The 22398-nt window shown below is 41.1% G+C and overlaps 2 protein-coding genes across 2 annotated transcripts; both read left to right on the top strand.

Annotated features, from left to right (window-relative positions):
• Nucleotides 1-529: 529 nt before the first annotated feature.
• adsl (adenylosuccinate lyase) lies at nt 530-7170 on the top strand. The gene is made up of 12 exons (XM_029438515.1): nt 530-853; nt 3178-3381; nt 3544-3588; nt 3818-3897; nt 4031-4202; nt 4305-4351; nt 5553-5643; nt 5762-5831; nt 5921-6068; nt 6172-6352; nt 6629-6805; nt 6956-7170. The coding sequence occupies exons 1-12, from the start codon at nt 710-712 to the stop codon at nt 7040-7042; spliced, it is 1446 nt and encodes a 481-aa protein (XP_029294375.1). The 5' UTR covers nt 530-709; the 3' UTR covers nt 7043-7170.
• A 571-nt stretch (nt 7171-7741) lies between these two features.
• tmem150b (transmembrane protein 150B) lies at nt 7742-11378 on the top strand. Its single transcript, XM_029438538.1, has 6 exons — nt 7742-8027; nt 8752-8811; nt 8932-8999; nt 9645-9772; nt 9889-10066; nt 10934-11378. Exons 1-6 carry the CDS (start codon nt 7963-7965, stop codon nt 11125-11127), a joined length of 693 nt encoding a protein of 230 aa, XP_029294398.1. The 5' UTR covers nt 7742-7962; the 3' UTR covers nt 11128-11378.
• Nucleotides 11379-22398: the final 11020 nt, after the last annotated feature.

Raw genomic sequence — 22398 nt, 5'->3', positions numbered from 1 at the left:
TGATGCCTGCAGACATAAAACACATTGTTGTGATGCAGGGAGGGGATGTATGCTGCATGAATGCATTTAAATATTGATATAAGACATACAGCCACAGCTTACATAATACATAAAGGCTCCCATAAATAGCAGCTGATTGTGCGACGCTGTCTAATTGCATTGCATTAAAAGCACTGTCACCTCAGTGTGAGTCCTTTCTGACCGACGTTGAGCTAAAAAAATATATAAATCATCCTGAATGCCTGAGCTCATCCTTGGCTCCTGAAAAGAGTAATTATGTACGCTATATGACGAGATACATTCACGGACCCAAGCAAAATCACGTAAGACAGAGGTTTAAAAACATTATGTACGCACTTTAAAATTAAAATTAAAAACCATATTGTTACATTTTGTAACGGTTGTCGGCGTACTAGCCGTACTTTCACGTACTGGGGCGCTGTTTTAACTCTGTTGCGTCGCAGCTGTTTTGAACAAACAATTGAAGAGCAATTAGGCGATGACCTGCCACTCTGCCGTACACCTTTAGAAGTGTCGTACGCAGACCTCACGCCGTACGCAGACTTGAAGTGTCGTAAACAGCTTTCCTTGTCCATGTGATGCTACAGGCTGAAGTCGGCGCGGCTACTTGGAAAGCTAGTGTGTGTGTTTGTGTGAAGGTGCAGGGCAAACTTTTGTGTTTTAGTGGACAACACCTCGTCTAACAAACATGGAGGAAGTCGACGAGTTCATGAAGTACCGTTCCCCGTTGGTGTCGAGGTATGCTAGCAAGGAAATGGCCTACAACTTCAGTGACAGGAAGAAATTCACAACCTGGAGGAAGCTGTGGATCTACCTGGCTAAGGCTGAGAAGGTTGGACACATTGAAACTGGATGATAGCAAACATAGCTGGTGTCCTGGCTGGTGTTTATATGTACACATTTTCATGCTTTATCAAGTCTTATGAAGTAAAGTTTGCGACCTTCAGAGAGTCCTATCAAGACCCTATCAAGTTCCTACTCTAAATATAGTTTTAAGGAGGACCCCCTTAAGGAACTTTGTGCATGCTTGTCTCTGTCCTAGGCTAATGTTAAGCAGTTATGTCTGCTACTTTTACCATACAATAAGCACACCTACTCTGAAGTACTAATAAATATATATATATATATATATATATATATATATATATATATATATATATATATATATATATATATATATTTAACCAAACTTATAAATACAATGAAATTGTCCTTTTTTTTTAACTTATGAATATGAAATGCAACTATTACAATAGAGATAGTAGTTATATACACCTGCAAACTCATATATTTATATTCTAGGATACCAAATACTAATCGTTTCCATGGACTGTTCATACAAATGGAGACTGGGTTATATTGTCCTTAATTTCAGTCCTGACCAAATAACATGTCTGCGTTCATTACTATGATAACCAAGACAGAAAACGTTGGTCAAAATCCAAGTCGCTGCAACAAGTGATGCAAAATCAGTTTATGTCCATTTGTTCCCCCTTAAGTAGCTTCTTAAAATCATCTTAACCCTCACTTTGTGACAGTATCATACATATATTCTGTATCAGTTTAATTTGACTGCTGCACCGCTCCCTCAATTGGAAATATTTTACATATGTTGTGTATAAACATTTACATATTTTAGTTTCTTTGGAAATTTGTGGTCTTCACTAGAATTTATATTCCATAAATGTGTGTTTGAACAATGTTTGGTCTCACAGAGTTAGTCTGCTATGATGGCGTCAGGGGTTATTAGAAAATACCCTCTGGAACATGTTGACAATTAGCTCGCAAACCAAACAGCCATGTGATCCCTTAAAGGTCCCTCGGCTCGTGTTTAGCACACCAGCATCAAGATTTATCAAAAGACACATTTAACCACGCAGAATTGTGCAGTTGCTGATTATTGTAAATGTTACCGTTAGTCTCTTGGCATCACAAATGCTCAAACACTAATTCTGGAAATCTTATAATTCCTCAGAGTGAATTCTGCATTCGTCATATTAAAGACTGCAGCACAGGGGTTAACTGGTGCCGGACCGTCTCTCACATGCAGCACCTCACATGACCACACTAATCACAACTGATCAGAGTCCATCTTTTCTATTTGTTCTAAATATTTGGATGTTCTTCAGGGGCGTCTGCTTTGCTACAGTTTCCCTGTGTGCAGAGTTAGTGAGGCCCGTGGCTGCCACTGTGTGGCTTGTGTGTGAAAATAGCATGCAGAGAATGTCACAGTAACCGGACACGGCCCCTCGAGAGGCTGCATGTTAATAGCCAAACTTCTGTAGTTTTTGTGTTGAGAGCTGTGTTATAACAGAGGGAGAGAGGTGCTTTCACTGGGATTCCATGAATCCATTTTAAAGTCTCTAAAGTCTTTATAATTGTCTAAAAATAATGCTCTACTGTTGTGTTAACTGCAAATAATCAAGAGGATCGTCAGATCTTTTGAGCATATCTCCATGGTGACTGTCATGCTGCCCCACCAGCTCCTTAACGTTTAGATTTGACATGTTGCTAGATTGCGTTATATATTACTATTGTGTTGTTTAAACGTATCAATAAATTCATGTATTTTTAGGACTTATCTTCTTTCATTTTTTACAAGTATGACTGCAAAATACAAAATGTTACATTTCATTCTATGTGGTCTTAAAAAGTCTGACATTTAACTGTTCTATATTATTATTGTTTTGTTAACGTGTGAATACATTCATGTACTGTAAGTCATTCTAGGATCTTCCTTTTATACTTTTAAAAGGAAAATACAAATGGGTAATAAATTGTATGTAGGTTTTAAAGTCTTACATTTAACTTAATGAAAAACCTGCAGAAACCCTGCTTTCAGGGTTTGGGCTCCATGAACCCATTCTGTAGTCCCATCACAGAACTGCTTTATCCCAAGAGACGAAACTCTAATCTAATCAGGATCTCACGAGGAGAGCACATGCCTGTCCAGACTGTAGAACGGACAGAAGGCTAATAAATGTCACCAGTCTGTCTCCTGTCCAAACCTCTTAGTGACTGATTATTCTTTTATCTTAACAGAATAAGAAACGAAAAGCAAATAAAGTAATTAGTCTAATACAATCTATTCTCTAAAAACATTTACTGTACATCACTAACAGCAAAGTCTCGTGTCTTCATCATTCTCCTCCTCAGGCTCTGGGCCTGCCCATCACGGACACCCAGATTCTGGAGATGGAGAGCCACGAAGTGGACATCGACTTCGCCATGGCGGCCGAGGAGGAGCGTAAACTCAGGCACGATGTCATGGCTCACGTGCACACCTTCGCACACTGCTGCCCCACTGCCGCTCCCATCATCCACCTCGGTGCCACCTCCTGCTACGTGGGCGACAACACTGTAATTACTCATGGACATCGTACACTTTTCTTTTGAGAACATGATCAATAATCTCATATTTCCTCTCCCACCTGTAAAGTCACTGTATTCCTGCATTGGGATTATGCGTGTGGTGCTCTTCTTTTAAAAGTTCTCCTAAGTGGTTTTGTTTTTCTTCCTCAGGATCTGATTATGCTGCGTGACGGATTCGACGTTCTCTTGCCTAAGGTGAGGCTCAGCTGTTTGCCAGAGAACACGCACACCCATCCAGTTGTGCATCTATGAAAATTGGTGTATGTTTTTCTTTTTTTCCTTGCAAGCCTCAGCTGTTCAGTAGCAAGTCAACAATGTAGAAATAATCACGGCAGTAATTCCTTCGCAGTGTGTTGTCACACCACACACAGAAAGAGTGTGATGTAATAATACAGCACGAACACCCTGTGCTCTTTCCCCACAGCTGGCCCGAGTCATTGACAGACTGGCAAACTTTGCGGAGAAATACGCTGACCTCCCCACGCTTGGCTTCACACACTACCAGTGAGTCTGAATGCAGCTGCCCCTCACCACCGTTGGTCTTTTATCAGTTTGCCTGGGGCTCCTTGTGTCCTGATGAAGAACATGCAGTGTTAACATATATTGCCCCTCTTCCTCCTCCTGCTCTGCCTCCCAGGCCTGCCCAGTTGACCACAGTAGGGAAGCGAGCGTGCCTGTGGTTGCAGGACTTGGCCATGGACATGCGGAACATGCAGCGAGCCCGTGACGACCTGCGTTTCAGGGGGGTCAAGGGGACCACCGGCACCCAGGCCAGCTTCCTGCAGCTATTTCAGGGGGACCATGACAAGGTATAAATCATGAGTAAATTGAGAGATACAATTCAGAAGCATTTTTATCATGACGGATTAGAAATATAACGATGCTCACGTTTAATAATTTTCCGTCATCAGGTGGAAGAGCTTGACAGAATGGTGACGGAGATGGCTGGCTTCAAAAAGTAAGTTCTCTCCTAAAATATATATTTTTTTTGTACAGTTCCCACCAATAACCCAATAGTAGAAACATACCTGTTCTCAGTTTGATTATCATTATAATTAATTTTTTTAAAGACTCCTGCCATGACCCTTGGCACTGTGACTGAACGACTCATCTCTAACATATAATCAACATTTAGAGAGTGAATCCTTTCCACACATTCATCATCAAGTCCATGTTGGGGAATAATTTAGATGAAATTTGGGTGTATGTCACTTTTTGACGTTTTACAGATTAGAAGACATATTTAAGTCAACGTTTTCTATTCCATTTTGGGATTAAATATGTTTATTTGGATTTTAACCTAAAAATGTATAAAAACGTCACAACACGGGTCAACTTATATGTGAGCACGAGCAACATCTGGCTGAAAAGTCAAATTAGCAAATTATTACAGGTACTTACAATACTGTGTGATATTTTCAGTGACATATTATGACAAACAGAATCGAACATAGCGTGCAGTACAGTTCTACTCTTCAAAAACAGAACAAAACCCGAGTCCTCCTCGAGAACGGAAGAAATAAATATTGTCTGATACTCGCGTTTATTACAAGAATCCCTCCATGAAAAATGAGGAAGATTGCCCTCTTTCTTCCAAACTTGGTCTTTCAGCACTTTTAAATAGGTTACACGTGTGATATGATCTCACTCACATGGCCAGCTGTTGCTGACTTCAGCGTTATGAGGTCTCTTTATGGTCTGCCTGACCTGCTCGCAACCGGGTTTTGATCCTATCCATAACTCTCTGGTGATGGGGTGCTCGAGGCGAGGTTTTATTTGTAGTGCCCTCCTCTCCTTTCCTCCGCTCTGTCTCTGACTGTAGATGTGTGTGTGTGTGTGTGTGTGTGTGTGTGTGTGTCGGGAGCGAAGCCCCGCCCTTCCACCTTGAATTTCAGGGGGGGCGCGGGGTTCTGATGGGGGGGCGCAGCGCCCCTCCAAGACAATGGTAGGGGAAACACTGTCCTATACTCGTCTAGTTGCATTCTTGCAAATGAATACACTGATTATATATGTATATAAGATGACACGCTGAAAATATATAAGTGGACATGGAGAGGATATACAGTTAAATGCCAGGGCCACATTATGGGGTTTGTTATTTAACAAGTTAAGGAGACTTGCTTTATTAGCCCTGAGGATGTTGTTCCCATGCTCCACAGAGCCTACCTGGTAACTGGACAGACGTACAGCCGTAAGGTGGACGTCGACTGTCTGTCCAGCCTGGCCAGTTTGGGAGCCACTGTTCACAAGGTAAGCTGCAGGAGCTGGAGACGCGTAGAGAAACGCTGCCATCTAGTGGTGTTTAATGGAAATCTGCACACGCTGTAATAACCCTGCTCTTTTAAGTTCAACGTTGCTCCATCTGCAGATCTGTACAGACATCCGCCTGCTCGCCAACCTGAAGGAGATTGAGGAGCCTTTTGAGAAAGAGCAGATTGGTATATCACTCATTACTCGCCTTCTACAGTTGGATCACATTCTGTGTCGGCGCAAACTGTGTCTGCATGAAGTTGTCTTCCTCCCCCAGGTTCCAGTGCCATGCCCTACAAGAGGAACCCCATGCGCGCAGAGCGTTGCTGCAGCTTGGCCCGACATCTGGTGGCCCTGCTGGCCGACCCGCTGCAGACGGCGTCAGTCCAGTGGCTGGAGAGGACGCTGGACGACAGCGCCAACAGGTCCAACACCGCAGACATGCATATGCAATGCATGAGATGACTATCAGCTGAAGGCTCTGAGTTTCTACTGGATCTACATATTTATTCATTTTTTTCCCTGCAGGAGGATCTCGCTGCCCGAGTCCTTCCTGACAGCTGACATCATACTCAGCACTCTGCAGAACATCACAGAGGGACTGGTGGTGTACCCCAAAGTCATCGAGAGACACATCCGCCATGAGCTGCCCTTCATGGCCACAGAGAACATCATTATGGCCATGGTGAAGGCCGGAGGAAACAGACAGGTATTGGTGTGGACTTTTGATCGGCAATAAACGGGTTTAACGCTTGTGCTTCATTTCCAAAAAGATGCTCTGATGTCCTTTTCAAAGACAAACATTATATATTAATATTATTTTCTAACCCAGTCCAAATGATAACAATTACAAATCCCCAAATGTACTGTGTGAGGCACAAGGGCCAATAAATGAACTGTATACGTTTTGTAGCGTGACAACATCACACTGTCCTGACCTGTAATCAACTTTTGTGCTTAAAATAACATCTTCGTACTCTTTCAGGACTGCCACGAGAAGATTCGTGTTCTGTCCCAGGAGGCAGCAGCTGTGGTCAAACAGGAGGGCGGAGATAACGACTTGCTGGCCAGAGTCCAGCGAGACTCTTACTTTGCCCCCATACTGGGGCAGCTGGACTCCGTACTGGACCCCAAGACCTTTATCGGCCGGGCTCCCCAGCAGGTACAACACCAACAGCCCTGTGTCGTTATTCCAACTGCTCCTCTGCCTGCACAATAACACTCAGCAGGTTTTATTGTTGAGTGTCTGTATACTAACGAGGTGTAATAAATTCTACTCTTTTCTCTCCTCCTGCCCTGTCCTCTCGTGCAGGTGGCCAGGTTCATGTCTGAAGAAGTTCGCCCCCTGCTGGAGCCGTACAAGGCCAAAATGGACGTCAAGATTGAGCTGGAGCTGTGACGCGCGCACACACACACACACACACACACACGGGTACAATGACTTGCACACAAGCCAACAGACGAGACGTCATCGAGGCCGGGATGAACGCTGCAGCTCAATAAAAGAAAAGATTTGACATGAATTAATCTCCGTCGTAGTGTTTTCATTTCTGCATTTAAATAATAATGGAATAAAATGTGATATACTTAAAATCATACACTTTTATTATGATATAAGTCAAACAAACGCTGATTAATAATAATACATTATGTTTATCATCTTTATTGACGGGAACCAAAAGTCATACAACCTGCTTAGTAATAAAAAAAAAAAAGAAATTCAATATTTAAATTAAGAATTAATCCGCTACTTCATTACTGTTAACATTTATAATGATCATCTCCTGAGGCTGCGTTTCACTCATTACTATTTCAACCGTTAGGAACTTAACAATCCTTGAGAGTGTTTCGACTTTGTGGTTCGCTTTCAGTTAACGCAAAGGAAAAGATAAGGAGGAGGAGGTTGTAAATCTAAAAGGCTCAAAGTTCAGCCGTTAAATAGAAACAGTCAGTGTACACTTAACCATTGTGATCATACTGCTGGTATACAGCTGACACACAGTTACCTTTTCACTCAAAGTGTGAAACACCAGTGTCCAAGCTCACCTCATCTTGTGTCATTATGGTAATATGATAAAGATGGAATGAGACACTTTGAGAACAGAGAGCTGCACCTCGATCAGTGAGTACTAATGTCTTCTCTCTCGCTGTGAAGTTAATGTTTTCTATTTCATGTTTACACTTTAACTTCTGAGGTATGTCTCCCAGAGTAGAAATCATGTTCCCTTTGTGTGTTTTTGCTTTACTGATGACCTCTTTGTTTTATAAAGAGGTGGTGTGTGTCTCCCTCCATATGAACCGAGCAGCCTCTGTACTAACATGTGGCTGTGGGCGTTGCTCCCCGTCTGCCTGGCTGTCTTTGGCACTGTGGGCGTCTGGACTGTGTGAGTATTTAGCTTACTCCTTTATTAACACTTGTTGTAGAGTTAAACAAATAAATATTATTTCTCAAAACTGATCTACAGAGGAAGTGAGTGTAACTCAAATAAAACCCATATAGTGACTTCACTATCTCCACCAGGTGTAATCCTGTGTAGATTTATGCTCAAGGACCTCATGGTCGATGAGTGATCAACAAGTGCGTTGAGTATCTGCAGATTTATTCCACACCTGATATGTTATGGTCCTTTAAAGTTATGCATAAATCCTTTGTTTCTTTTTTTAAATCTTTGCCGCCATGTTGACTGTAAGGGAGCGGGGAGGAGAGCGGGAGACACACCTGAGTGCACTTATCTCGTTTAAAAATGTTTAAAAATGTAATTTATATATATATATATATATATATATACACACTAAACATTTATACTGTAGTTTAGGGTGAATAATCTCAAGCATTACCATTTAATTTAAATGCAAAGTGATAAAAATTGTAATATAATTTACATTACATAAATAAGCTCATGTTCCTGAGTCTAATCACCGACATGTTTTAAAGTACAGCCAACAGGTGTCTGCTTTTTCTCTGCTTAAAATTCTGCTCGGATAGCTCATCATAAAATTCTATATGTTTACATACAAGTGCAATAATAATAAAAAAAAATGATGACAAAGGATCCTACACACTCGCACCATATTTGATCTCTGTCACGATGTTTTCTTCCGTCTTAGGTTCGCTGTCGCCGTAACAAATGGATCAGTCAACCTCACAGAAGGAGTCCCTTTCATCAGGTCGGTATGAAGAGGAATAAATAAAGTTAAAGTGATACAGAAAAATGTCACGCCTAATCATGTACGAGTGCAATGTGAATGTTGAATAATTATTATTTTATTCTCTTATCTTCCCGTCAGTCAGTGTGGCACTTACGCACCTCAGAGCTGTCTTTTCTCCCAGATCTGCAACATCTGCTCTTTTTTAGGTAAGAACGGACGTATTCATGCCGTACGCCAGCAAAGGTCTTTCTTTACCAGAGCATGTTCATTATACGCTTTAGTCTTAGTGAACCTGTACTAGTGAAGCCTGCTTCTGAAGTCTCGGACATGTACCTGTTAAGTTGACAATGTTTTTCTTAATTCTTCTCTCGCCCCTCCTCTCCCTCTTCTGCCCTCCTCTCCCTCTCCTCTCCCTCTTCTGCCCTCCTCTCCGTCTTCTGCCCTTCTCTCCCTCTTCTGCCCTCCTCTCCCTCTTCTGCCCTCCTCTCCCTCTTCTGCCCTTCTCTCCCTCTTCTGCCCTCCTCTCCCTCTTCTGCCCTCCTCTCCCTCTTCTGCCCTCCTCTCCCTCTTCTGCCCTCTTCTGCCCTCCTCTCCCTCTTCTGCCCTCCTCTCCGTCTTCTGCCCTTCTAACCTCTTCTGCCCTCCTCTCCCTCTTCTGCCCTCCTCTCCCTCTTCTCTCCCTCTTCTGCCCTCCTCTCCCTCTTCTGCCATCCTCTCCCTCTCCTCTCCCTCTTCTGCCCTCCTCTCCCTCTCCTCTCCCTCTTCTGCCCTCCTCTCCCTCTCCTCTTCCTCTTCTGCCCTCCTCTCCCTCTTCTGCCCTCCTCTCCCTCTTCTGCCCTCCTCTCCCTCAGCCCTGTGGATTGTGGTGATCCGTTTCCAGCAGGTTCGGGACTATGGGAACCATGGAAAGGTCAACACAGCCAGCATTGTTTTGGGATTCATCTCCTCTCTAGGAACCTCCATCATTGGTAACTTCCAGGTAACCGCTTACAAAAAGAAAGAAATAATAATAAAGAACTTTTATCTCTTTCTTTCACTCATAATAATCACACGGCGCTCACGGAAATCTCTTCTCGCTCTGCCTTCGCCTCTTAGCAATCAGTCTTAATGAGGATTCACCTTTTGGGAGCGTTCCTGGCTTTCTTCCTTGGCCTGGCCTACTTCTGGGTACAGCTGTTTCTAACCTGCAGGGCTCCGCCGTCTCAGGACCGATGGTGGCTCGTGCCTGTCAGGGCGGCTTGCTGCATCTTCTGCACCATCCTGGTCGTCCTGAGTATCCTTCCTGTTTGTATGCATTCAGAAAAATGGTCATTGTAAAATCCAAGTTGATACTTGTGTCATACAATGACAATTCTCTTTTTTACTATTAAAAAAAGTAGTGTGTGCTTATTGTTGCAACCACAGTTGTAATGCACAGCTACTCACCATCTGTCCCAAAGTTTTGTCTGTAGCTTTTTATCACCAAATGTGTTCATTTGAACTGAAAAGGTATTTAACAATATTAATTATCAACAATTTATCCATAAAGAAAATCTTTAAATCAACTATTAACTCATTTATAAGCTAATCTTTTAAATATTAATGTTTAGAGTTGATCCATTATAAATTACGTTCATCTCTTTCAATTATTTATCTTTAGCAAACTATTTAAACCACCTGGACTTGAGGCTACTGTTAGCTAACTGTGTCAACTGTGGCCAGTATTCTTTCAGCTTCAACATTGATCCATTACTTTTAACATTAGCTAACTATTTCAACTGTTTATATTAAGGACATTATAATAATATTTAATTTATCTTTAGCCACCTATTTAATTTTTAGTGATGGATTTAACTCGTGTTACATGGCACCGTATAAAGCGTTAGTTGTACCTATTTTAAAAAGGTCCTTCACATTGTTTGCGCCCACACAACCACAAACCAGAACAGGAAACTACAGACAGAGGTGCCAGAGGAAGAGGCTGAGAACACAAACATGAACTAGATCTCATGGGTCAGTAACAATCATCCAAGTGGAGTTTTTGTCAATGAACCTGCGAGGCAAATTCACATTTTTCCAATAGGTTTTGATTTATTATTTTATTTTCCACAACGTGCATTTATTAAGTTTTGTGCTCCTTGACTTCTCTCCCCTCGTCCAGTGGTTGTTTTCCACAATACAGGCTCTCCCTCTGAGGCTGCTGTGTGTGAATGGGCCTTGGTCATGTTGTTCTTCTGCCTGTTTGGCCTTTTTGCAGCTGAGTTCAGACACATCGACTGTCACCTCACTGTACAGAAACTACCTCTTGGGAACGCCTCGGTAGAAATGAACAATTCTGTTGCAGATGCACTCTGAAAACAAACATGTATAATTACGTACAAGTGCACGTGGTTTAAAAACAACAATCTTATACCTACAGTTGTTAGTTTGTCTTTAATGTACACATTCAATTACTGTATAAACGATCTGATATTGCTATACTTTATGATATATTTTTGTCATTTTGAAAGAGCTGTATATTTAAATCTAATAATCTAATAAATATTTAACAAAAACTGCATTTGCCAACACTGCCAACTCTCTAATCAACTATGTGCCCCCAAGAACAGTACGATCATCCACTACTGGTTTATTAAATGTTCCCCTTTATCAATTATGCACCAAAGCTATGGAACACTTTACCTGCAGACAATAGGGAGGCAAGCTCGCTCAATATCTTCAAAAGTACTAAAGTAAAAACATATCTTTTTACTTTAGCCTTTTAATGGTGATATTTTATATCTCTTTACTTTAGTCTTTTAATGGTGATATTTTATATCTCTTTACTTTAGTCTTTTAATGGTGATATTTTATATCTCTTTACTTTAGCCTTTTAATGGTGATATTTTATATCTCTTTACTTTAGCCTTTTAATGGTGATATTTTATATCTCTTTACTTTAGCCTTTTAATGGTGATATTTTATATCTCTTTACTTTAGCCTTTTAATGGTGATATTTTATATCTCTTTACTTTAGCCTTTTAATGGTGATATTTTATATATTTTTATCTTAGCCACTTTAAACTAATTTAAATGATTTCATACATTTTTAAGCTTGGTTTTCCTGAAGGAGGATCATTTAGTGTTGGGGAAGTAAGAAAGTTAAAAGTAAGGTTGAGAGAGCAAGAGGAAAAAGTAATGTCAAAGAGAAAGATTAAATCTGAAGCAGTTGAAAACAATGGAAGAACATAAAGACAGTTTATGTTATGAGAACAGGGATAGGAAGAAAGTATGTGGATTATTTGCAAAGACAAATATCGATGAAAGTACAGACAAAGTGATTATTATAATGTCAAAGAATGTGTAAAGGCTGCTATTTTATCTGCTATTTTAATTCAGCTATTTTTATACAATTTTAATTGTGCTATATTATATTTTAATTCTGCAATTTTATCTGCTATTTTATACTATTTTAATTCGGCTATTTTTATAATGGTACTTCAGACTCATTTACATCAACACTGTGATTATTGTACTGTAAATGCTCTTATTCTGTCTAATCTTGTACTAATTGTTATGTTTTTGCTGTGAAGCACTTTGGGCTGCAATTCTTGTATGAAAGGTGCTATACAAATAAAGCTTATTATTATTATTATTATTATTATTATTTGAACCTTTTTGAACATGTTCATCTCATAAATTGTCTCAAGTGTAAATTAACTACCTTTAACCTTTTTCACATCTTCTTGCCATTCCACCATCAACACTTAAGGATTTAACAAAACACGTTGTCTTTCTTTTGTTTTTATGATAAAAAATGTAATACTCATATAATATTTAAAAACCCAAGGGGATGACATCAAATACATTGTGTTCGACACCCAAGATTTTTTTATTTTACTCACATTAGACAAAAACAACAACAATGAAACTCTCCCACAATTGAGAAGTCAGATCTAGAGAAGGTGAGCAAATACTCAAAAATAGTTGCAGATTAATTGACTAATTGTTTAAGCTCTAAGTATCGTGGAAGCTGCATGTAATTGGACTATACCGCAATAAATGTATACTAACACATGGTGGCACCATTCAACTATCATTTCCTCTGCACAGTGTGTTCACATCCATTCAATAATCACCTTTTAAATGTAACTATATATAAACAATGACTCCACATATCAATCACTCGTGCATATATTGTTATCTGACCCCCCCTCATAAACCCCCTATCCTTCTCTCAGCATGACATTTCCTTCTCTATAACATGGTCTACACCATGAACTCACGATATTCATAGACAGTGAATACAATGAAAAATCTGGTCCTTTTCTCCCTCACTCTCCACCTGTCAGCTGGGGAATACAATAGAGGAAGGGGAATAGAAACGGGGGATGGAGGGGATGCAGGAAAGGTTTTGTTAACATGAGAAGAAAAAAAAAAGGTTTCCTTATGACATAATGAGAACTGTAACCCAATATTTGACACATTTAAGGTGCTTTTATTTTGAAATGCTTTGCAAAAGTTACTAATTAAAGCGCTGTAGTACTAATAGAAATGCCCTGTTAGTCCATAATAACATCTTACCAGCACATTAAAGTTGCCCCTCACATCCCGACAAACTGCACTGACCAGCAGGGGCGCTGTGGAGCGATGCCTACTGATGATTATTTTACTGATGGGAAAATGCAGCTCTGGCTCCGTGCCAGCATGTTTTTGGAAGATGCCTCTAGTTTAGTCAGAGGTTCTACATTCAGCACAATTTGTCAGGGCTATTTGAGATGGGCAAAACAATGGAGCTCTCACAGGCATGCCGATAGTGGGAGAGGTCCTACTCTTGGCTCCGGCACTCAAACTTTGTCTCTCATCCAACTTCTCTGTTTATTTAAACATATCATCTTGGGGTCTGTTAGCACCGTCTTTGGTCGTACTTTGTGACCAAGTTTTCACTTTTGTTTGTATCTTTTATTGATGTCATTAAAAACAATCACTGGGGGCATGTGCGGAAGCTCGAGCTGGGAAGACTGGGCCCCCAGTGTCCTGCTATGTCACGACAGCATTCTTTCACATACTCCATGCTGTGTGATCACCAGACGGGGGCTTTCACGAGCGGGCGCAGGGATCAGACGGGCAGCTCGGAATTCTATGGGAATTTCTCAAGTGCTATTGGTTACCAGTGTTTCTGCTGCAGACGGCATGCAGATTTTCTACTTACAGTTAAACAATGCTGTCTCGGGTCTCTGATGAACTTGTTTACTGCAGCTGATTGCAGAAGCGCATTTGAGAAAAAGTTGAGAGAACTTGGTTTGTCCTACCTCGCATTCAAACGTTGGAGCCATTTGAAGCATCTGACAAGTTCACCACAATTTCTTTTGAAAGTGCAATCTATCCTGGCTAGGTCTGATGAAGTGACAATGTGTTCTTGAATTAAACAGCAGCTCATACAGAGGAATTCAGAGGGGAAACGTTGGCGCCAAAAATACCCATGGCCCTGCTGTTTTCATTAGTGAGTATAAAAGGCGTCTGATAAAGTAATAAACTCATAAAATCACCTGTAGCGGTTTGCAAAGAATGGGAGGCCCTTGATGTAAATGTCAGAAAAAAGGGTCTGAATCTTCTATTGTAGTGTAGGAGAACGTAGTTTAGGTGACGCCCGTCTTGTTGCTTTTGACTTTGATTCAAGAAAGAGGTGCATGCTTTCTAGGCCTATACTGTAATCTCTGCTAACACCTGCTCGTGCTCTAGTCTCTCTTATCCCCTCAACAGCTCTCCACCAGAAACAATAGCAATGCTTTCCTTACATGCGGCGGAGCAGCTGCCTCCAAGTTCACTATCAGACGTGGCCGCCCGGCTTCTCTGTCAGCTCTTATCATCGCAGAGCCAAATCCTGTGCATTCCATCTCAAAAGGCCACTTTATCCGCAAGACAGCTGGATCTGCCAAACTTAAAGGTTTTGGAGAGGAACGTGGAGTTTAGTGTTCGGGGGAATGGTTGGTGAGAGGGAGATGTAGAGGCGGGGGGAGGCGAGATTGATGGGCCCAGAAGAGAGATGGAATTGTCCAGAAGTGAGAGAGCTAGATCTAGAGACCTAGTGACATGCAAGAGAAAGATGGACTGAGTGATGGACACAGAGAAGAGAGAGAGAAGAGAAGAGTGGGCACCAGCAGCCATGATCTCACCCTCCTCTCCTCTCCTTTGGCAGCGGCTTCCAGAAAGCTGCCCTTTAGCTGAAAAATGCCAAGCGCACCGCATTCCACCGGCCACACAAAGGCCCTCCCTCGTCTCAGCTGCACAGGCACAATCAGACAAGGGATAATTATATAATTAGGCTGGGTGGTGCAGACAGGGACTCTCAGATGGTGTGTTGGTGTGTCATATTTACGTTATCAGACAATGAAGAGTCTGGTCTTATCAGAGGAGGCAGCAGAGTGTGTGGGGGGTTCCAGCTGTGGCACTTAGGGACAGATTGTCATGATAGAGAATAACGGGTCGATAGAATGACCTTCAGCATGTGGTCCGGCAGAAATCAGGGCCTGTATTGTGGCCGAGCCGTGATGTGTGTGTGTGGGGATCCTGTGATATGTGAAGAGGTGGGGACTTTTTGGATCCGATAACCAGACGAAATGTAATGGATGGCACGGTGCTGGAAGTTCTTTAACACTATTTTCATTCATTTCACTTCATCAGCCAGTGTTTAGGTCTGTTTGGGTTGCATTTGTACCACTACCACCTGAGTGACCACATTTTTAGAGAATTAATCCAGTACTTTAAGATACTATTTTATTTCCCTATAAGCTTCTTCTTTGTTAGCTAGCTAGCTAATTTCAACCATTTATTCACTCCTTTTAGCTTTTTCAACTTTTATCCATGTAGCTAACCACTATCTGTTCATCCATCGCTTGATCTATTGTAACAATTTTATTGTAGCTAACTATAGCAACTAATAGTTTATTACTTTTAGCTAACTGTTTAGGCTACGGTTTGTTTCTCAAGTCAAATCTTAAGACAGACTTCCACATCAATATTTTCAATGTCATTAGATCGGATTTGTGTGTCCAGACTTCACCAACCGATCTGCAAGGGTTGCCGGGGTAATGACGTAAGGCGTCAGTTACTACATAGCTATGCTAGTGAGGTGGATCGGCCTTCCAACATGGACGCATCAGAAATGGAGGTAAATAGGTTACAATGTTTTCTATTGTGAAGACCTATGTCACCGGTCCGTGATTTTATGAATGTACTCTATGGCACTTTTAATATTTATGTCCTTGTACCTACCATTCTTCTCCATGCGGACATAAAAATAAATTGTTAAAATGTGTGGTGTTGCAGGTGAGGCAAAGGACACTTTGAAATACCTGCCAAACATCCAGACGGAGACGCATTGCAGAAATCTTATTTGCAAAAATCGCACTTCTTGTGTTTTTGTTTGCTGTCTTGATAGCCTATGCCAAAAATGGATTTGAAGTGGCAATCTGAACAAGGCCTTAGACTTCACTGTTAGCTTGCTAACTAGTTTTCATGCACTCTGAACACGTGATGGTGTTCAGGTGTTACAGCTTGCTCAATATTGATGTTTATTTGTAATGTATATCTTCATGTATGTTCATCTATTCTCCAATCTTTCCATGTACCCTTGGCTACTGCAGAAGTTCCCCTGGTTGGTGAATCACTGCACTAAATGACCACTAGTCTTGCCAAACAGTCCACCTCTTCCCTCTTGTCGAGGCAGGATCCACGCTTCCAGACGAGAATTGAGCCAGTGTCCCGCTCAGTTGGCCACCGCCCAACAATCTCCCCTTGCACCGTGGCCTTGGCTTTGGGTGTGTCTCCACTCGCACGGGACAGCACAGAATAGACTATTGTTGATCACACAAGACAGGGAGCCAGGGGAAGAAGGAGGGAGTGGGGGTGGAGGAGGGAGATGCAGGGGGAGAAATTAGCTTTTAACAAGCGAGTGAAAAAAGCACATGGACAATGAAGCATGGCTCCCCTCCCACTTACATGCGTGTGCACTGATGCAGAGCCAGTGGAAATTTACGCGCACACACATACACACACACACACACACACACACACACACACACACACACACACACACGATGATGTGTCACCCAACAATACACAAACATCCAGTAGCTTTATGTAAAGTTGCCATTTCAGACACGTTTTTAAGTATGTAAAAATACTCTGCAATAATTTTTATTTAGTTTGATTGGCTTTCAAATTTGTGACTTATCAAATCGAGTTTGCCCAGGGTACGTTACAGTCTTGGATTTTAGGGAAGTGCACAAACATCTCCCCCTGCAGTAGAGGAATGTGAAAACACCTCTCTAGTGACAAACTCACAAAGATACAAGTCGGTATAGTCGAGGTCATAAATACCCTTATTCACTTTCTTGCAGACAGGTGCATGACGAGATCGATACGACTTATCTATTTATGATAAATATGAAGCTACAGCCTGTTAGCTTAGCTTAGCACGAAACAAAGGGGAAACAGCTAGCATGGCTATATCCTAAAGTAACAAAATCTGCCTTCTAGCTCACCTAAATCTCATTTATTAACACGTTATACTAAAGCAGTTCACCTGTTTCCAGGGTTTTGTCTTAAACTAAACTAAGCGGCTGCTGTCTGTAGCGTCATATTTATGCTATACGTCCCACAATCCCCCAAAACACCTTAAGCCATCCTTGTATCGTTGTATTGTTGTCATACACCTCCAACTGTATGTTAATCCATCCTTCAAACGCTCTTTTAATGGACAACAATGGAAATCTACTTACATAAAGGTTCAATAATGTGAAGGGCTGTTGAATGCTTTCGCACATTAGTGTTCTGTATCTGTATCTGTATGTATTTAATCATCTACGGGAGCATTGTGAAGCATCAATTCCTCGTACCATGTATATGAAGCATAAGGCGTCATTATACTACATGATGCCACTGGATTGTATTACACATTACATCAATAAGAGTGTGTACATTTCTTTTTAATTTCGAGCCATTTTTGTTCCATTTTACTGGCGCAAAACTTCAGTTTAAATCTCACTCATATTTATTCAGAAACGGATATTGATGCACAGTGTAGGAGAGATTTCAGAAAATTGTGAAGTTTCTTTCTGAGGCTACACACTGCTGTAAATCAAAAGTCTGTGATGTTCAATGTTTCCCAGCTCTTATTTTGGGATGAAACGTTCTGGTGTCCCCACTTTCCGCACACTAAACGGAACAAAACAGAATGTGTTGTATTCAAGACTCACTTAGCTTAGTCAAAACACAACTTCCAGGACATTTAAATTAACCATGTGGGTGGGGAGCCATTTAACTTTAAATTCCCTTACTCCACTAACATTAGTTCTGACCATTTTTCAAAGCGCAGCATAGATTTTTAGATCGATTTTTAGCTTCTGGGAAACCTTCCAAATTCTGGCGAGAATAAAATCAATCCGTAACGCATGGTGTGCTTTGGAAAGTAATGTGAAATATTATATTTAATGAGCTAAACATGCAGAGCCAGTATATGGTACACTCCATTTACTATACATAAAAGTATTTTCTCCTTGTATTGTGCATAATTGCCTTGATGTTTTGAAGAAGAATTTCTTTGTCTCTCATAACCACAGTCTGAAACACCAGCAAACAGTCATTTAGCACTTACGAGGCTCCAATGGTCTGCCTCTTGGGGGAGATTACTGCTTTTGAATGCTTGGAAAAACAGATCTTCATACGGTAGAAAGTATCACTCTCATAGCAACGAAAACAACCCTCTTCAATTACAGATTCTCTTGCAGCTCGGAGAAGATATTCACATGTAACCCTCTGCTGCAGAACTTTATTTGGTTTGTTTTAGACATTTTTGAGATGGTGAGAAACTACTATCTAAATAGAAAAATGGCTGCCACTACTAAGACTTTCTGTTTTTAACCGTGCTGTTTTTAGATGTTGGCAGCAATATCTAAAGCTTTGTTTGTCTCCAGAGGTTTGCATTGCTTTGGAACTTTTGATAAAGATTTTCCAGAGGGAAAAACGTAATTGGACAAAGGTCAGGATTATTGGCAAGGAACATGAAAAATATGTTTCTTCATGGCATGGCATGTTAATTTGACTGGTGAAACTAAAAAGTAAATGATAGAATCTGTGTTCAGTGTTGATGATGACTGATGCAATATAAAATGACTAAATAGAATAATTAGCAGAGGTGGGACCAAGTCATTATTTTGCAAGTCACAAGTGCTAAAATTTGAATTTCGAGTCATAAGTCGCTCTTCACCAAATGTAATGCCATTTTAACAACCGAGTAATAATACATTACATTTACAAAAATCATGGATGCTTTTTAAACTTTGTAATTATTGGTTAAAACAAGTGCGGCTGAATTAATCATAAAAACAAGTAGTGACAAACATTGCACTTTCATAGCATAGAGCACTATTTACCAGTAACAAAACATAATTACCTTTGTATGTGTCTGTCTGTTGTCTTTAACTCGTCTCATATTGGAAAAACCTTTTCTTCCCAAATTTGTAAGACTTTTTCTGTTCGACTATTCTTCCTTTAAAGTGATATTGTATATTGTTGCATATCTTATAGATGGAGGAAAGAATAGTGTTGAAGTTAGTTGATTCAGGAAATTAAGGGAATGATTCATGGCACATTTTTTAAGTGTGCATCTCTTTAACACCCTGAAGAAGGCTGCTTGTGTCGCCACGCGTGGATTCGTTTTGACAATCAAGCATTGTCTATGTTTTGTCTCTGTTGGATAAGTACCTCATACAACCGCACTTTAAAACATCTGAACTCTCCCTTTATATTTTAGTTGGAGACTTTGTGCCATCACAACTAGGCTGGGACTTATTGTGGCAGTTGAACTTCACCATGAAATAGCCACTTTCTAAAACCTTTCAATCTTTTTGGTTTGCGGGGAAGTTTTCAAGTCAAAGGCCCACGTCCAAGTGAAGTTGCAAACCGTTTTTGATTTTGTCGAGTCTAAGGTCATCTCATTTTCCAGTCCAAGTCATGTGATTGAGTCCACACCTCTGCAAATGAGACACTTTGTATGACAGTGATCTGAGCCACCCACTGAGGTTACAGGCTTCACGTTGCCCACTCAACACCAGTTTAACAAAGCCAGACTCAGACGAGAATGCACAACTTCATAGGTCACTTACACACAATAACTGTGACATAATCAATAAGTCAGCATCAAGGTCAGAGAGAGAGGGGAGGCGGGGGGGGGGTCAAGGTCATTCTCATTCTCTAATTGTCCAAATTCCCACTCTCCAAGCTAACCTTTTGCATGGTGCTGGGCGAGCATGCCAGAGCCATTCTCCCCTCTGTAATGTCTTGACCTTTTTGTCTCGTTGGAAGACTTCAGAGCGGGCAGAGGGGGTATAGCTGGTGTGTCCGGACACAAAATACATGTAGGGATTATGTAAGGGCCGTGACATTTTGAAGTGGGCTGTGAGCTGCTCTGCTCCTTCACTGCTTTGAGGATCAGTCAGACGTTCGCTCAGACAGACCCCCGAGGTCGGCGCCACTTTGTGGGCTGAATTGATGTCTTGATGCAGCATCAGTAGTTATAGTAGAAAGGCTCGTCACAGGCTCTTTCTATGCATTGTAAGACAACAAAGATGTCATTATCAACGGTACCTAATGTTTCAAATTGGCAATGCATCGCTATTCATCTCTGATGAAGCTTATAGTTGTCCTCCACCCAAGAGTGTTCTCAGCTTCAGATGATGGTAGTAAGTGCAGAGTTTCAACACTAGAAGGCTGTTTCTACACTCATTTATTAAAGGTGGAATGTTTTTCTGTGATCACCTTATAGGGACAGTTCAGATTGTTTGAAGTGGTGTTGCGTATAGTCCGTGTACCATTACTGGCGGGGAACTCAAGCCGTTATATCCATTTAGGCTCTTGCCAAAGTCTCCAGACTCCATTGACGTAAATGCTAATTATAACTTGCAGAACACGGTGGTTGTTAGTTTGTCTGTGGTACTGTGTGACTTTGGTGAATAAGAACTAACCAAAGTCACACAGTAAGACAAACTAACTAACCGATCGAGGCAGCGTTAGCAGCAACTCCCATGCTCTCTGAAGTAAAATTACTGTTTTTGTCAAAGGAGTCTGGTGACTTTGAAGAGAGCAAAGATAACGGCTTTAGTTCCTCGTCAGAGAGGGCTGTCTGACGGCAAGGTAAAGCGATGAAAGTATTCTAAATATAGAAAACACTTAAACTTTTATAGATTTTTTTAGGTGACTAAAATACGTTTTACTGCTGCCCTCATCCACAGCAGTACATTGCTTTGCTTTTATGCTGGTACTGCTGCCTGTCTCTCCAATTTGGGAGCGTGCAGGCTGCAATCCACTGAAGTACACTAACTATGAATAAGTTCCTCATACAACCCCATTTAAAAACATCTGAACTATCCCTTTATGTTTTAACGTAAGACTTTGCAACATCATAACTATGCTGGGACCGTCAGATTTCACCCTACATAAAACATGCAGGTGTTTATGTGTAACTTGTCACATACAATGAGAACTTTCCTGCTGATATGGAGGAATAATTGTACAGTTTTAATGTTTTTAGGGATGAAAAAAAGGTGAATTAGGAATATTTTATTTGAATTAGGAGAGTTGACACATTATTTCATCTGTATAGCAGAACAAAAACACTTAAATGTGCATTTAAAATTCAGAGATGCTCTACATACTCTTCTATTGAGAAGCATTTGTTTTCTGGTCTCATCTTGTCGAACTTTATAATTTCAGTAAAAGTATTTGTAGACATTCTTGTTCGCGTGTTGGCTGATAACACTTTGATAAAGCTGATAAAGCACTCAAAGTGCAACTTTTAAAGTGTATTTAGTATCTGACGTCTTTTCACAATTTGTTAGTCAGTCCCCCAGCGCTCTTCTTTTTCGTCACTATCATGATAATAATCAGTCTGTTGTGCATTAAGTTGGCCCTTCACCAGAGATCTCAGATGAATATGAAGTCCAGTCCAAGGCTGGGCCAGGCCATGGGAAACTTGACGTCAAAGAAGTTCACGCTCCAAAAAAAGTAACCTTTTTTCCACCCTCTCCTCTCCTCGCTGGCATGGCCTGCATTTTCATATTTCATTGGTATTTCCGGATGGCTCCCACATTGGCAAAATAAAGGCCATCAGAGTAATCATTATAATGTTGAACAATAATAACTGGGGGAACTGAATGAAAGCTTGGAGAGGCTTGTTGACCTTTCAGAGCTAAACTGGTCCTGGCTTCTGTCTGTGCACTGCTGAGCCCATTGTGTTCCCAGACCTTATCATTGTGTTGCAGTTTCCTCTCCCTGCTGCGGGTGCGCACATGTGCATGTGAGCGTACGAGTTGATGCGCGTGCGAGGGTCCTGTCCTTGTGTATAAATGTGTGTGTGTGTGTGTGTGTGTGTGTGTGTGTGTGTGTGTGTGTGTGTGTGTGTGTGTTTGTGTTTTAGTGAACTGGGCCGGCGAACAACAAAGGTAAAAGAAGGCTGGAAGAGTGATACATGCTTCACACTTACTGGACCCCTCTCTGTCTCTTAAACACACACGCGCATACACACGAACACACACACACACACACACACACACACACAGAGTTGCTGATTTTTAATATTTTAATCTA

This window comes from Cottoperca gobio, chromosome 8 (genome assembly GCF_900634415.1).
Source record: "Cottoperca gobio chromosome 8, fCotGob3.1, whole genome shotgun sequence".
NCBI lineage: Eukaryota > Metazoa > Chordata > Actinopteri > Perciformes > Bovichtidae > Cottoperca > Cottoperca gobio.
The sequence above is the reverse complement of the archived record's forward strand: the minus strand, read 5'-3'. Positions and strand labels throughout refer to the sequence as shown.